The sequence below is a fragment of the Cyphomyrmex costatus genome, unplaced genomic scaffold, assembly GCF_001594065.2.
Source record: "Cyphomyrmex costatus isolate MS0001 unplaced genomic scaffold, Ccosl1.0 scaffold364, whole genome shotgun sequence".
Classification (NCBI taxonomy): domain Eukaryota; kingdom Metazoa; phylum Arthropoda; class Insecta; order Hymenoptera; family Formicidae; genus Cyphomyrmex; species Cyphomyrmex costatus.
The window spans coordinates 411,629-429,632 of NW_017277819.1; the positions used below are offsets into that span (position 1 = coordinate 411,629).

At 33.3% G+C, this 18,004-nt stretch overlaps 2 protein-coding genes across 2 annotated transcripts in view; one reads left to right on the forward strand and one right to left on the reverse strand.

The window, feature by feature from the left end:
• Nucleotides 1–629: 629 nt before the first annotated feature.
• Nucleotides 630–8,728, reverse strand: LOC108776608 (RIB43A-like with coiled-coils protein 2). Its single transcript, XM_018543277.1, has 9 exons — nucleotides 8,661–8,728; nucleotides 8,375–8,604; nucleotides 7,305–7,445; nucleotides 6,985–7,154; nucleotides 5,795–6,035; nucleotides 2,491–2,718; nucleotides 1,772–1,878; nucleotides 1,356–1,518; nucleotides 630–709 (listed from the first exon to the last, which is right to left on the reverse strand). Exons 2-8 carry the CDS (start codon nucleotides 8,498–8,500, stop codon nucleotides 1,377–1,379), a joined length of 1,155 nt encoding a protein of 384 aa, XP_018398779.1. The 5' UTR covers nucleotides 8,501–8,604; nucleotides 8,661–8,728; the 3' UTR covers nucleotides 630–709; nucleotides 1,356–1,376.
• Nucleotides 8,729–13,868: 5,140 nt separating this feature from the next.
• Nucleotides 13,869–18,004, forward strand: part of LOC108776612 (uncharacterized) — an 84,141-nt gene continuing 80,005 nt past the window's right edge. The window contains exon 1 of the mRNA XM_018543281.1: nucleotides 13,869–14,316. Within this exon, the coding sequence (XP_018398783.1) occupies nucleotides 13,869–14,316 (448 nt within the window). The remainder of the gene's footprint in view (nucleotides 14,317–18,004) is intronic.

Consider the following 18,004-nt stretch of genomic DNA (forward strand, 5'->3'; position numbering starts at 1 on the left):
ATATATATATATATATATATACAGATGTAAATTAACAAGGACGCTATGTTGAAATAATTACAATTATAAAATGATAGAATATTCTAGGATATTTAATGGATTAATTTTATATAAAGTATATGAATATGAATATAAATACTGCATCTGTGATATATTAAGCTCTGTTTGACAATCGAAACTAATGACGAGGACATCATGACAAGGACATTGTACGTGTATATAACACAATCTTATCATGTCAAAATGATTCAACATTCAACTGAATCAATTGAAATATATATCTCATATCTTATTTTGTAAGTTCTTATTTATCAGCTCTTGCATTGTATTTTTATGCCTGAATTTGCGTATATTTACAAGTATTATTGTGATAACATAAATTATCTTACGTATTGTTGTTATTGCATTAAAATTTATTACTCGATCTATTATATAATATATTATCACTGATGTATTTACCAAATATGATAACTTATCGACAGGGATCGAATATCAATAGAGCAACTACTTTTTTCATTACCGACATTGGATAATATTACAATATTACAATTTTTTTTATTAATCGCGATAAATTCAATTTGCATTTACTAATTAAAATATATTTTATCAATTTTATACAATTTTTGTACAACTATAGAAAGTATTTGTAGATATGTGAAAATTGTATGCGCATCTACTTTGTCGATATGGTAGAATTTGGTGTATCGATCTACAAAAGAGAAAGAGGAGGGAAATTTACGAAATTATTTTTTAGTTATTTAGAGTTTGTTTTAACACATAGTGCATAAACGAATCAACCAATTAGATTTCTTCCTTTCCTTCTATTTTATAAAAAAGAAGAATTTTTATTGATTGTTTCTCTTATATGCACCATGCATCGAGGAGGTAACCACCAGCCGAAACACTGTCTCACAGATCGCATATTTTCATTCGATTTCATACGACCTCATGTGATGAAAAACAATCCTTTTCACTATATATGAGGTTATTTGATTTAAACAATTTTATCTGATGTTATACAATTATTCCTCGTTGTACCTGCAATTATCGGATTATACATAGGGATTTCATATGAATTTTATAATAATTGCAGGGACTCTGTCCCACGATTACATTAGGTGGTTATCCCCTCTCCATGCATTATGTGATATGCAAGTCTGCGATCATTAGGGTATATTCGCACAAATTTATGTAGCTACATAAACATATGTATAAAGAAAATTATCCAATCGTATTTCTCTTATAAAGATGCATGTAAAATTTGGATTAATTTTTTATGCATATTTCTATGCGGCTATGCAAGTTGTGTGAATATACTCCTACATTGAGCTTTCTTTGTTTAAAAAGTACATTACATGCAAAAACTGTGATTGCATTCAACGTGTTCCTTTGTTAAATTGCTCGTAGAAGTCGGCTGTTGGTTGATGTTTATAAACAAAACGGTTCAAGTATTCCTGATGTTGCTTTTGTTGTTCAGCAAGTTGCAAATTCTCTTCTGCAATTTTCTTGTTGAGCTCTCTAAAAGAATATAAATACAAAGTGGCATTAAAGTATTGTTACACTTCTTAAAGTATTGTTTACACATACAAAAATATTGAATATAAACGAATTGTTAATATCGAAGAATTTTTAAAGCAGCAAGTTAAAAAATCATAATTTTCTTTTAAAATATATATCATTAAAAATAATTTTGTTGTATAGAATACATTTAGATATGTTTTTAAATGATATTTTAAAAAAATTAAATACGAGATTAATTTTAGGATCTTACGATTTTCTTTGATTTAATTCGCAGTCATACGAGTATACTGCTTGAAGGTGCGAATCCATTAATCGATCCCAAGTCTCGTTGATGCATTTCTCTTCGAATTTGATTTTCTGTAAAAGATCGAGTTTCCTTGCGTTCTTAAAACTAATAATTTTGTGTAGATTTATAATTGCGACAAATATTTCAAATACATTTTGTATCAAATATAACTTTATTTTTTAACATTATCTACGAACATATGTAGATATATTTATAATACGTATAACCATGATTCAGCCGTAATATCATCAATAATATCAATGACGCATACTTAGTTCTTGTCTACTGTTGGCGTATAATTTACAAGATGATTATATGTATAATATAAATTATATCTGATTTGCAAAATTTTTTTTAGAAATCGGCCTCTTTTTAATATCTTCCATTTTATTGAACAGTTAAAAGAAGCTAAATTGAAAAAGTGTATTAAATTTTAATAAATATTTATTTGAATAGTACTAACTAAATATTTACTAAATGTAAACGTAGGTACATTTATTTCGTATAAGCACTATTAATTTGATTTAACTATTATTTTTGTTGAGTAATTATTTATTTACTCTAAGTAAATGTTGGTACTATTGAAAAAAAATATGTATTAAGATTTCGTGTAAATTTTTTTCTCAGAGCAGATTGACAGGATTGTTGATACGATAAAGAGTAATTCCGCTGTTCATACTAACACTGATCTCCTCCATTTGTTGCAACTGAGCATCTCGGAAGACCTTCAACTCGTCCGTAGTCATGCCCTTGTATCGGTCCGTCAACGGCTTGTGCGGACCGCGGGTGCTCTCAGCCTGTTCCCTAGCCTCGGTGAGGAAATCTCCAGTCACGTGATTATAGATTTCCGCTTTCTTGTCCTCCTCATCTTGAACGGCTTCGCAGTGACGGCGATGCTGCTGCTCCTCGGCCTGTAATCGAGCGGAAATAAATTCCGTGAAACCATCGTGGAGCATTGAAGTATATAAAAGGGCCAGGGACATGAAGAGGAATTAATGCTAAGTTAAAATACAGAGGGAGGTCCGAGGTAGTATAATGAGAGGAATAAAAAAGAAATCACAATCAGCAACTTTATTGTGATTATCGGGGCAAATTATCGTAGCACTTTGCACGATGATGTCATGAAGCTTATTCATCGACCACGAGAGAATCGCGTAGACGACTTTTATATCCTGCGATGCGACGAGCTAAAATGCACGTGGAGTGTGCAAAAACGTCGCACGGTGTTTTTTATTACATTGTATCTGCGGCCGGTTTATTATTACAAGTGTTTTTTGATCATATTTATTTCTCTTGAGAAAGTTAATATCGCAGAAATGTTTACAACTTCTGAAAAAGGAAAAAGCATCCTAGCAACAACAGTAGCGTAAATTATTTTTTTTTTACTTCTGATCATATATAGTTGTAGTTCTGTATATTTAAATGCATGAAATTTTGTTTAAAAAATTTTGGTTTAGTATTTATTTGTGCCATTTAATAGAATCTTCTTCATTCGGAAATAGTTATCTATACAATAAAAGATATTTTATACTCTGAGAAAAATGATCTGGTTGGATTAAATAGCAATTCTGATGAGTGATGGAAAATGGATAAATTAAAATTTTCTGGTTATATCTATCTATTAGAATTCTTGTTGAGATAATTTGAATTTTGATTGATATAATTATTCTGATTAAAATAATAATTTCAGTAAATTTTATCAGAAACATGGCATTAACTAAAAAAAAATTCAGGTATTCTTAATTAGAAATTTTTCGAAAATATACTTGTGTAAAAGCTAAATCCTTGTTAAAACTTTTATATTGAATTTATAACATAATCGAGAGTTAATTTAATGTGATTATTATTCGAATATTTCATATTAAATTGTAATTTTAATTCGGATAAGAATAACATTTTTTAATTTTACATATTATAAATATTAATTTTATTAAAAACATATGTGTTGCACATAAAATGTTGCACTTTGTGTGTTAATATTTACATACAGTTTGTGCTACTTTATTCTAACATATTTATCTTGTGTTAAATTAACACAAAAACTTGAGTGGACTTTGAAATTATGTGTAAGATTTACTCTTAACATTTTATAAGAAAGGAAAAATAAAAAAATAGGTATGGATTCTCGAGCAGAGTAAACAAAGCTATTGTGATTGACCTTGATTTTTTCGCTATTGGAGTATAAAAAGCACTTCAAGTAACCCCGGGTTAAACAAATTCAGATTTTTCTGCGACATAACTTTCATATGTAGTGTATCAATCCGAAATTTTCCTATGAGAGCCCGACATAAAAAGGAGTAACGAATTCTATTTATACATTATATATGTATATATTAGAAAGATTGAAGTCGGAAACAAACAGACAGGTAGCGCATGGTTTAATGTGTCAACACCATCATGTCTAACAATGCTCGGATCGATTGCTTCATTAGATATAAGTGGGCCTGTATTCAAATATAGATGTGTTCTTATCTTCTATCGGACATGATCAAGCATTAGTCGACTAAAAAAGCTCCACTCTTTCCTCGAAGTGGCTTAATAAAAAACGTTACCCCTTTCGAACATCCATCTTACTTGCCAGACCCGGTTTTCATTCGACTTCTACCTCCGCCTAGAGATCAAATCGGTCAAAGGAATCCATTTTTTGCCGGTAGAAGACGCGAAAGCAAAAGCGGCGGAGTCCCTAGAACGCGAAATATAATAGCAGCTACTGCTGCGCGTCGTTTATAGGAATAAAACCAGAATTATTTTGAAAAATCATACAATTAATTTTATCTAATTTATTTAAAAGATTGTGAATTTTCTTTCTTGGATCAAATTTGACTCGAAATTGACGCTGAAATCTGTAATATAGTTACTGATGTTGGGTTTCTGAGGTCTAGTTAATTTATGTTAATTAAAAAGCAAGTAATTTCGAAAAACCAAAATGACATAAATTGTACAAAAAAAAAAAGTTAAATATACACAAATATATGTAAATATAAAAATAATAAATATTAAATGTAAAAATATACTATACAAGTATATTTTTTTATAAAGTATACTATGTGAAAAGAACAATTTTGCTAAAGTATCTAAAAATTTAGCTAAATACAGATCTGAAAATAGTTCTGTTGAACCATTTAAATAATTATATCGGATGATGAAGCTGATGATGAAACGTAAAAATTCTTTGTAGCATTATCATCAATCTTAAGTGATTCCTGTATAATTATTTTGATGGTCTATAATTATTTTCGGATCCATACCCGGCCTAATTTTCACCTGCTTCGGCAAAATCATTTCTTTAAGGGTATTAAAAAATACTAAAGGTTACTAATTGTAGTAATTTTAATAAGAATAAAAAATAAACAATACAAAGTTTTGAATAAGATCGTTATGTGACTACACAATAATTAGGAAACGAAGACCCTAAACGGTCAAGCTTATTAAATCTTAAGTGCTGTGAAATAGTTCTATGTGAATTTATATACTATAATACATATATGTAATCTTTTTTTTTATTAAACCGCGCGACAAAATTATTTTCGGTCTTGAATAAAAAAGATCAAAAAAACCAAAGATCTAAAATTTGTAGATATAATATAAGGAAAATTAAATTGTGTTCGACATTTCTGACAAGGGATTTATAGTTGAGTGAGTCCAAGAGACTCACCGGTCAATTGCAGATTAACTCTATATTATTCGCATGCTTTTTAAATATAATTATCTATTTGCGTGGAATGTTTCTGTCATTCCAACATTGTATCTCAATTTTCATAATATTCTCTTTGATAAATGTACAATTACATGAAAATTAATAATATTCAATGCATCCTTTAGGTAAAGATAAATGAAAATAATTTTCTATAAACTGTGAAACAATTTAAATACAATAATGTGTGCAAATAGCATTCATACATTTAACAGATTTATAAGGTCGGGTCTTTAGACATCCCACGCGAGTAATGAAGGGTTAAAGGTGCGAACAGAGAGAATTCCGTGTACCAGAGCGCGATTAAATATCGCTGTGGCTTCGTTCAACCTTCGTCGGCATTCCTCCTCCATCCGTGCCAACGTCGCCGCACGCTTGTCCCTGGAGAGGACGACTTCCTGATAGGCATCCTCGGCGTCTCGTCGCGCCTTCTCAGCTGCTTCGCGCTCCTCCTTTTGTCTCTGTATCCACCAACGCATCTGCTCTTTCTGCGCTTTCAATCGCTCGGGAAGATTGCGATCCTCGCCCTCGAACCTGTGGCAGCCGTAATATTTCATCGTTTCTCCGCTCTTCCGCGGTGTTACGCTCATTACCATTGCGCCAGGGTGAGCAAGCTGCGGGGTAAATTATTATGCGCGCAAAGATCTTTTACGAGCACGGAAAGGAAAAATACCGTACGCATGATAGTGGCGATTTACAGATTGTATGTAGAAATGAGTTCTTCCCACGATAGCTCGGTCATTTAATGTTATATACGAAAATCTTAATTTTTATGTTAGTTCACACGATGGATCATTCATGATTGCATTTAAGAAGGAAAGAAAGGATAGAAAGATAGAGAGAGAGAGAGAGAGAGAGACTAAAAATTGTACGAATCATTTAATAATTTCTATATAATGGATTAGGGAAGAAGTCTTTTTACAAATAGCTGATTATCTCGGTTTTTTACCAAAAAATCACAGAAGTTTTACACCGATGGAATAATGACTCTATTCGAAAAATAACGAACGATCATCTATTAAAACGGCATATTTTATTTAATAAAAGGGTTGTAAACAATTTAAAAAATATGTTTTAATTATGCTCCAACTTGTAAAAACTTTTTCTCAGATCCAGTATATTTTCAAAAGTATACAAAAATTATTAAATGATTATTGCATACACTTTAACATCTTTATAAAGTATTATTTATAAGGCTGTGCATTTAAAAAAGGAAAAGATAGAGACATTATTTAATATCTAGGTGAAAATGAATCCAGACACGAACGACCCATCATCGTAATAAATTACCGGAAAATCATCGCGTGTACTAAGGGTTAATAAAGTTGAAACATCGGGAGTGCAGGAAACATATAATAAACGAGTTTCACAAGCGCGCACGTTCTTTTATCTTCTTCTGGAAAGTCCGAGATAAAACTCTCTGGGGCTTTTCTCCCGGTTGCACCACTCATTGTTGGCGGTATTAATCAGACTATTTACGCACTTCTGAGCGGACGCTGCTCCCAAGTTCGGATCGTCGCCGTTGTCGTCCACGCGCGCAGGAAGCGATTTCTTTAACGCCTCGGGGTCGTACAGATCGTAATCCCGCCTGTTCTCCGCACGTTGATGGACCCGTCGGAAGGAATCGATCTCCTTGTTTATCCTTCGCCTCTCCTGTAAACAGGGAAGTGAAGTTGTTTCGCTCTCTCGATCGATAAAGTTTTTAATTCAACAGCACGTATGACACCGAAATCGCCGAGTACCAGCTCGAGTATCGAGCGGACATTCCCGGTGTAATTATCGGCGTTGACGGCACTCAATTACCTCCTCCTGCCGTCTCTCCAAATACGCGGCGTGCTCGCTGCTGCGAATGAAAGCCTCATCCAATTGACATTCTTTCGCCTGTTCCCACTCGCGCTGCTGCTTCTTCTCCTCGACTTGCTTATCCAAGAACTCCTTGTCTATCTACAAATGTCAGGGAAACAATCCGCGCGAATCCTATCGCATTGAAGCGAACAACTTCCCAGACGTTAGATCAATCAAGTGTCGTTTCATCGAATGATGCTTGTGGCATTTACGAGATATTAAGGAAAATGTATGATATAAAGCTAGGTCAATTTAATTGAGCGTAGATTTTAACAAGTTTAATGGCAAATATTGGTACAAAGTATTTTTTTTAATTAATTAGAAGGACTCAATTAAGTTAAATAGAATGATCGAATAAAAAATTAGAGTAGATGCGATCAGAATAAAATATGAAAGTCTAATAACGAATTCGATCATTTATATTCCATTGGATAGTTAATTACGCTATAAATTTCTTGATATACAGTGAACAATTTTGATAAACGAATAAAGTAAGTATTAATTTAACTTATCATAAATTTTACTGAAATAATTTGTTTCAAGCTAATTTATTCACATATTATTCCTACTAATTTTTATTTCGTGTTAAATTAGCAAAATAGACTTTTCCAACTATGTATTTTACAGAATTTTCCAATTATGTGTATAAAATGTTTAATTAGATTAGCATAATAGAATCAGCTTTGACAATAAATGAATATTCTATTAAATAATGTGACATAGTATCATTATTGGGTACTTAATCGTTTTAAACATTTGTATGCTTTTACATTTAACCTTGATAATTTCATAGCAGCTTTTAGTATGCATTAATCTATTATAATACGAGTGATCGAATTTACTATACTACAAACGAATAGATTATAACAATATTAAATATATATATATATGTTAGTACAAAGTATTTTTTTAATTAATCAGAAAGTTGCAAGGTGTTAATGACTGATTTAAAGTAGATTTAATCGAAACAAAATATAAAAATCTAACAAATAGTAAAATTGATGATAGAATCGAGATTGAATTCCTACCCCAATTTTTCTAATGCGAGGGTTAAAGATGCGTAATTTTCTCGCTTCTTCGGTTTGCCGCTTGCGTTCTATAGACGCGGCGAGCTTGAGATCCTCCGGAGTAGCACGGTGTTGAAACTTAAACATTTTGGATATTTTTCGAGGTAAAATCTGGGAAGTGTGATTTCTTTTTACGGCGGCGAGATTACACGTGTGAGACCGAAAGCGTGAATATATCCGGACTTTTCAGCCTGGAATCGAAATCGAAACTGAAATGTCTGAAGTTTCGTTTGTCCAGTTTCGTTACCATGGTGAGTTTTAGGAGGGTTATACGTAGAGCCGATAAATTCCAACCCCATAGACGATTCCAACTACACAGTATTCATTTAGGGGATAAAGCGTCGTGTGTTGCGACACACACATTTTGTCCAATTAAGATTCAAAATTAGTTAGTATAGCGAAATGTCCGATCGAACGGAATTAATTGTTACTTTAGAAGGGAAAACTGAACCATAACGAGAGTTTATGAAGTGAAGCGCAAAATACTTGATAATATAATTAACACGCCAATTTTATCGTAATTTTACGCAGGGTATATTACAAAATTGATAAATGCATTAATGTTGCTTCAAAGGAATCATTAAAAAATGTAAATAACATACACAAGATAAACTATGTAAAGTGATAAAAAATATGGGAGATACTGAAAAACGTTTCGTACAAAAGTGGAACGGTTTTAAGGGGAATATATTTTAGTTACGTTTTTTTTTTTTTTAGGTAGAGGCGGCAAAAAGATATAAAGATCACCTTCACTTTTTTAAATGGAATTAATGAATTGATTGGTGTACAGAAGAAAACAGATAGTTGCTTATTTAAAAAGTTATCCATTTTGGTTTTTTTTTGCTACTATAAACTACAATAGCATGCAAAAATTTCCAGTCAGTGACATTTGGTGCTAGTATAAGATTTCGTTATCCACGTCTTATACTAACACCCGATAATAATTAAAATTTTATTAGTCAGATAGTAAGATTATAAATTTTTGTCATTTTTGTATCATTCATTTCTGAAATTATTCCCATGTTACGAGAAACATGATGTACGACTACATAAAATATAAATAACTTTTAAAAATTACTCCAAAACAGAAAGAGAGAGAGAGAGAGAGGGAGCTAGTGCTTCAAACTTCAATGACGTAAAAAAACCTTTGCGAGCGATTGTATCATTTTCTGGATTTATTAAATTGCCCTCGGGAGCTTGACTGACGCTTCTCTTTGACGGCTTTTTAAAGTCCCCCTATATTGGATATTATAGTATATCGTAATTACTGTATACGATCAATACACGGTGTGATTTGAATATTGCTGTCGCGCAAGTTCGACGTTTGACTTCGGTCCCATTCGATTACTTATCCGACGCGATGGAATAAAATAAAATAAAGAGAGCTGATAATTATTCAGCTGTTAAAGAGGCATGCATATGCGTGTGTCACGTGGGGAGCAGCTGTCGATGGTATAAACATGTGTATATGGCATCATTATCTGTTGATTTCGTGAAATCCATCTTAGTCTCTTCCGTTACGCGCGTGCTGCGTCGATTCAATTTGTCATCATATTATTGTGGTGACATGCACGATAAGCAAGGGAAGGGAGGAAGCGTCGATTAAAACATTTTAATTGGGTTAGCCGTATCTCTGCCTTCGATAAAGCGACTCACAGCTCTCACGAGGCCAGAAGCCGTGAGGTCGCATAACCCCTGTGGCAGTTATTTGCTTAGAAAGAGCGACGCGAACAGTAGAACGGTAGAATCTTTTTTTATAACTAGTTATTCTTCTCCTGATTAAGTGTCGATCGAATTGCGTTAGATTTTATAGTGGAAATATTTTGACTCTGAAAATTTCTGAAAGAAATACACGCATAATGGGAGTAATTCAATCAACTGGAACACTAAGGAAAATTTATTCAATTGATAATTCTACATATTATTATACATTATTAAATTTATAATTTTAAATTATATTCAATTTGAATCATTTCTATACGTCGTTATTGCTTTTATTCAAAATATATCGTGTTATATAATTGTTATTGTATTATGTGTATGATTTAACTAAAACAATAAAGCTAAACAATTTAATTCTAGAAAATACATTAATTTGACCTACATTCAATTTATTATTGTTCGCCAAGTGCACATGTTAATATGAAAATTGTTTATTTTAAGACTTAAACAATTCAATCATAAGTAAATTGATTTACATTTTGATACACATGAAAGTTAAAAATAATAAAATGTTATTTGATCCAAGGAATTGGATTATCATTGCTTTTTTGATATTCAACAGCTTATAGCTATGAATTTATTTTTTAATTAATTTTTATTATTTTGCTCTTTTAAAATTAATAGTAATTTTTGTATAAGTTTTTCTATAAAAAATAAATATAACGTATTATACCTAGAGTCTTTACATCTATAATTTCTGTCAAAATGTAGCATGTTATAACAGAACACATCTCTTTAAATCATGAAATAAAATACAACATTTGCTGTAAATGTAATATATTTATCGTGGTAGATGGGGTTTAGTGAAAGACTCGCTTGTTCATGGCATAATTGGACGAACTGAAGAAAGTATTATATTGGTAGAAATAATATCTCATTATAGTAATAATAAAACTATTAAAAGAAAATAACGCGGATGCGATTTCGCATCAGACTTACAGTACGCATTATTTGCAAGCTGAAGAAATTCAATTGAAGAAGAATAACAATGGCAAATGTTACTGTATTAGTGAATATTAGTGTTTTATCTTCCTTTAGAAGCGCTGCATACGTTTTCCGAGCAAAATAACAGGTCACGATAAAATAAAGTCAAAATAAAATTAAAATAAATCGTAAAGTGACTTTTAATAATCATTTTGGTGCCATTTTGATCATAATATGCCTTTTTGTTATATATATAAAGAATACGTAAAAAATTAGATATTTAATATTTATTTATTCTGTTTATTAAAATTATAAAATTTTCTATGATTTTGTAATGAATTAATCAGAATTATAAACATATCTGATATTTGAATATGTGTTTCATAAATGCTAAAAATATTTGAATTAAATAATTCTATTTTTAGACGAAATCAAAGTTTCATTATTTAAATTCATTATTATCTATTACTTAAATATATTTACAATGATCAATAAAAATTTTAAACAAATATCAAATATTTATGCTCAAATACTATTTAAATTTAAGCATTTTCGAGTTGAAATTCTATTTTAAGCATTTGCGAGTTCACACAGAAGAATATTTTATTGCTATGAACAATGATTATATAGTTTCTTATAAATATACATAACGATTATTTTTAACAAAGAATATTTTTTCGATAATAGTCTTAAAATATATTTAATACATTTAACACTAATTTTATAAAAACTTGTTATTATGTATTCGTAAAAAACACAAACTTATTATTTTTCAAAAAATATTATCCAATAATTAATTTTATATTTTATACGAATATAATAAACAAATTGAATTTATTTTCATTAATAATCTTATATAATTTAAATATTAAACTTACTAGGATTTAGAATATATTTTAAATTTGATGCTTGTAATAAACTTACGATAGATTTACGGTTCTATAAATTTTGAAATATAATTAGAATATACTTAATATTTAAATACAATAAATGTATACTATTTTGATACTTTTGATACCGAGTATTCATTTCATATACTTGTGATTTTGTGCATCGTTTAAAATATGAAAAATATTTCAAGAATTCGAAAAACGTGCACGATGCAATATAAATTATAAATTATCCCTTTGAAGATGACCTTCCAAATTTAAAATACAGTTACCGATGCTAAATCTATGAAATTCGTTTAATTTATGTTGATTAAAGGCACTAATTAATTTCAAGGGCTAAATAAATTTCAAGGACTCAAGATTACTTAACTCGTATAAAATTGAATATTAATTGTAAGTTTATTCAAATAAGCGAGAAAGGTCATATATTCGGTCGAATCACTGTTCTTGATGTCTAAGTTTACTTTAATGGAGGGAAAACATTAAGCGAATAAAAGGTACATTGTGACTCGGACAAATTTTTCAAGTCTCTCGATCGTTTATATTCGCATTATATTAGCCTACAAGATTGCCGGAAGTGTTGTTCGTGGAAAGAGCGGAATGAGGGAACGGAATCTCGGGTCAATCGCGCGTGTGTACATCAATCTCGCTTAATTAATTCCGGGACGAAGGCTATCCTTTCGTAAGATCGATCGACCGCGTTATGGATCACCGTGAAAACATCGTTGCGATTTTAATCACGTAAAAATCACGTTGCAATACGATCGATAGAGGAATAAGGTATATAGTTAATCCGACCCGCCGCGCGTGAATAGATAGGTCTATGCGAGGCTATCCTCCCTGACTGAGTGACTCCGAACCGCCATGTTCGCGGGGAGCGCGCGAATCTCGCCGAGGTCGCGGGAGCGATCTCGACAGCTATCGCGCCCCGCGTTCGTCGATGAAAAATCACCGTTGATTATTGACAAACAGACACTCGACGAGTGCGACGCGGCGCGACGCGATAAGGAGAAGATCCTCTCCTCGCAATTGCGCCGCGAGTATCCCAGCCGACGCGATATCGCGAGACGCGCGCTTCGTTCCTCGAAGAGAGGGAGAGAGAGAGAGAGAGAGAGAGGAGAGGGAGAGGATGCGCTCGCAGCATGGCGAGACTCTCGGGCGCCTGCGTGGCCGGGTGACGTCATTAGCGAACCGGGCAGCTCGTCGTCGTCGCCGTCGTCGGCCAGACATTCAGTCTCGCCTCGGCCGTTCGAGGAGATTGTGTGTGTAAGTTTCTCTTGGCGCGATCTCGCCCATTCTTCGCTACAGTGAGCCGCAACTATCGGCGGAAGTTTTGACATACCTACGCGCGATCGGCGGATTGGAATCGATCCCAATTTACCTATACGGGTGTTGGACGGGTCGATCGGACTGATTCAAAAGGCGCCTTTAAGAAGAGGAAGACGCGCGTCCGGCCGGACGCGCGTGGTGTGTTTTGCCTGTCTTGACTAAATCGCCGCCGGTCGTTCACCCGCGGTGTGCGCGACTACGAATATTTCTTACGCAACGTTCCGATCGGGAGAGATCGGAGCGCGGAGGAAAGTTTCTCCAGCTTGAGGGGAGAGCGTTTTCCTCGCGCCGGGAAAGTCGGAGCTGAGCGGAGCGACGCGAACGTGACACGTGCGAGGATCTCCGTATAGTTCCTCTTCTTTTTCAATACCTACGAAACGAGAAACAGTGGGCCTGGCTCTCGAAATCTAGAAATCGTAGGTGTGTTCATTCGGACCGTAATTAAATGCCAGGCGGTGCGTGTCGCGGGGAGATGCGCGCCACCGTCCTGAAGTAGGACCCTCTTCTCCCCGCAGGGTCCACGGATGTCGCCGTGATCGATAAAGGATCGAAGCTTTTGCTATGCGCTCCGGACCGATTATTATGAGAGAATGAGCTGTTCGGTGAAGATTTCTTGCGGCAAAGGCTGGGGTGGTTCGCAGCGTAAGATCGGCTCCCTCGCGGAGGAGGCGAGCCCCGCGTGCCCCCCTGGGTCCGCAGTCACCTGTACCGGTGGTACTCTCCAGCAGGCGGTCCAGCCGAGCGCGACGTCGACGTCGAGCTCGACGAATACGACCACCACCACCACCACCACCACCGTAGCCTCCAGCAACCTCGTCGTCACCAGTACCAACACCATCACCACCGCTTTTACCGCTACTACAGTCGCCACCAGCGTCAACGTCATCGCGGCCGGTAATCAGAAGATGGTCCCACCACGCCCCGTCAAGTCGATCGCCGCGAAAAAAGGGGAGGATATTACAAAGCTGTTCAAGTACATCGAGGATAACGTCATCGGCAAGAACAGCACGTTCTTCGGACCATTCGGCCGCAGGAAAGGTCAGTGATCAATATAGTAGACGCACCGCTTCGTCACCCCTTCTCGCGCGTCGTCCCCTCTCCCCTCGCGCGTACCCGCCCCTCGTTACTCATCCCTAGATCCTCTGCATGCATGGCGGACATGCCAAGAAGCGAGTCATGCGATTCGTCGACCCATCGGATTTATTTGTCAGGGTGCACACAATCCGCGTGTAATCTTTCTCCCCGAGATGAAAATGTAAAAAGTGAAAATTTGCCTCTGTGTTGGAAATAATGGAAATAATTTTTCACTCTTCCCATGCTTCAGTTCGGAGAAAAAGTTATGTAATCACGTGGGAAAAGAGTATAGTTGCATTGGAATTTTAATCGAATAAAACTAGAATTTTCTGTGTTAAATATAGAATAGAATAAATCGACTAAGTGAACGAGTAACGTGCGTTTATTAATTAGCTAATTTATTTATATTTCTCTCACGTCGAAGTTAGATATTGACATGATAAGTTTTAAATCAATTTTGTCTCGGATATACAACTATCTAATTACTTTCAATTTTGCAACGTATTAATTAAACTGAAATAAAATATATATTTCTCCCTAAAATAAATCTTGGCTAAAATAATATTTTTTACAAAATGAGTTTTTTTTACAAGTTTTAAGATGCCAGTAGCATTAAATCAAAGGTCTTATAATTTAATTTGAGAGAAATTATTATTATTTGCTCTCAATTGTGTTGTAAGACCGAAATCAACATACATCTAATGTAAGATAAAATTAAATTAAACATTAATATGTAAATAATTAATATTAAAAATCTTAAATAAATTTTAAGATACCTATAGATGTATTATTTCAATATCTAGTATTTCGATCGTAATAAAATTTAATTTATTGAATTTACTATAATTTTAGTTGATAATCAGAATTCTGATTGACATAATATAATTAAAATCTCTTCTCTGATTCATTCATTTTCAACTCAAAATTTTTCTTAGTATACGGATAGAATAATTTTGCTGAGAGATCGAAAATTTTGCTGGATGCAGATCTGAAAATAATTTAGCCGGACCATCAGACTAATTATGTTGGAAACTAGAAAATGATGAGCAACGCTAGAATAAATTTTGATATTTGGACAACCAGCTTGAATTTCTAACAAAATTATTTTCAGATCTGTAGCCAGCAAAATTTTAGATCTTTCAGCAAAATTGTTCTTTCCGTGTATAATTCAAGCTATAAATTGAATAAAACACGCCGTGTCACTTTCCGCCTTATCGCTATCTCGTTGCTCAGCTAACAATAATTGTAAGCGAAACCTCCATCTTTGTAGTGAATCGCGCCGGGATGATTGGCACCCGAATGAAATTGAATACGCTAGCTCTCTCGAAGCCGCAGATAATTTCTTGGGGCGATTTCTTTTAGCGCCTCGCAGATTGCGATTATCGTGTTTGAAGTTATCGGAAAATTACGTCGGCTTAATTTGTCTAAATTTAGATTGTTTGTTACATGTATGTACATATATATGACTCATTCGCCGCGAAATTAAATTAAATACTTATCTAGAAGCTGGAACAGTGATAAAATTACAAATTGTTACATATAATCATTTATTAGCTGTTTCTTCTTTTACAATATTCGATGTAGTATATTAATATATTCTTTCATTGAAAAAGTCTTTAACTTTTCGGAATTGACACAATGAGTTTGTTAAACTCAGACTCGATTCCATCAATATATGATTAATTTTAATCTCGATTTAAGTTGTTTATCTTTGTCTAATTCTTAAAATTAATTACCTTTAGTCTCAGTTCAATTTATCATTTATTCTTATCTAATTCTATTAGAAATTCTATTAGAATTAGAAAAAGATAAAGAGTAAATTGAGAATCGAAATTAAAGTGTTTTTCACACTGGTGAATGGGCATCATTCAGTTATAAATTTCTTTTATAATTGCGAGTGATGTCCAATTAAATTTTAAGAAAATATAACAAATGTTTTATATACCAGTCATGTTATTTTGTTTCCTTGAAATTAGTGTTTTTAATTAACATAAATTAAATGAATTTTATAAACTCAGCGTCAGTGTTTTGATATATTTGGAAGATTAATTGGCCTCGTTAACTTTAATTGCGATTTATCAAACTGCTACAATTGTTACAGAATTGCTCTGAATTATGAAAGATATAGGATCTATTTTTAGATTTCGTCGTATTTGAAAAAAAGATACATGGTACTGTAATTATTACAAGGCGCTCATTTGTTTGTTTACGAAATTAAGATGCAAATATTTGTTGTTGCTCCAAAAATAAAAAGATACTTATGAGTCATCGTTGTCGTAACGGTATAGTACTGAACTCTATTCAGAACCGATATAACTTTCTGATAATCTCGCCCGCACGAATCTGCTAACAAGTAAAGTGTGAAGTGATGAATTCGCTTCTCGAGTTATGTCATGGCATAAACCTTCGCCCGCGCTCGATTGGGACACCCTCCAAGTGCGGTTGGCGTGTACCTTCCGTAATTCGATACTACCCCACGAGCGGTAGCACGAAACCCTTGCCGTGTGTTTCGAAGTATCCTCAATTAAGAGCATAAAGTTCCGTATATTTTTAGCCGTCGATCGATTACTCGCGGAAGATTTTTTGTTGACCGCGCATCGCGCGATCGGATTCGATATCGAGAGCAGATTGATCGCGACTTCTTTCTCCGTCGAAAAACTTCCTCCCTGCGTTCCATCACAATCGCTCATCTTTATCTTGCATTCTCGCCCTTTTTCGTAGACGCATGCAGAAAGAATGATTTTGCTAAAGTATCTACAAATTGAGCTAGATACTAAATTTGAAGATAATTTTGTAGGACTATCTAAATAATTACGTAGAAATCTCAAGCCTAATGAGCAATGCTCATTATAAAAAGTTTTAATATTTTAGTAACTAATTTAAGTTTTATCCATATTTATTTTGATAGTCTAACAGAATTATTTTCAAAATTGTATCTAGCTAAATTTTTAAATATTTCAGCAAAAAGTTTTTCCTCATATAAATCGATTATTATACATATATAATAATATGATAGATAATAGATTGTTACACTGTAAAAAATAAAATGTTAATTTTAACTCAAAAACGTTGAGTACATTTTCTGAGACATGCAAAAATGTTAACAATTAACACAAAAATGTTAATTTTAACATTTTCGCATGTCTCAGAAAAGCCACTCAACGTCTTTGAGTTAAAATTAACATTTTATTTTTTTACAGTGTATACATATAGCAGGTATATCGCTACATCTCTAATTAATTTAAAGTATCTAATTTTTGGAGTGACGACGCAATCTTCTGCGTAATTGGAACACGCATATGACACCTATGGAATCTACCGTTTTCTTGTTTTCATGATAAAAATAGTAAGTTTATTTGTGAAAATAAGTTTACCGAAGGATAACATCGTAAAAAGCCGAATTTATTGGATACACAAAAGATGAAAACAAAAGATAATAGTTATAAGAAATATTATTCCAACAATCTTTTTTTTTTTAGGCTCTGACTTTATACATTTAAAACATTTTTTACTCTAAAATATAATAGTAAAGTTATTATATTTTTTTAGAATCTGGTTGGGTTTATTCGGATTCTTTGGATTTTTTATTAATATTAAAGATTACTAAATTTTAGGAAGAAGTGTCTTTTCTGGAATTACTTTCATCATTAAA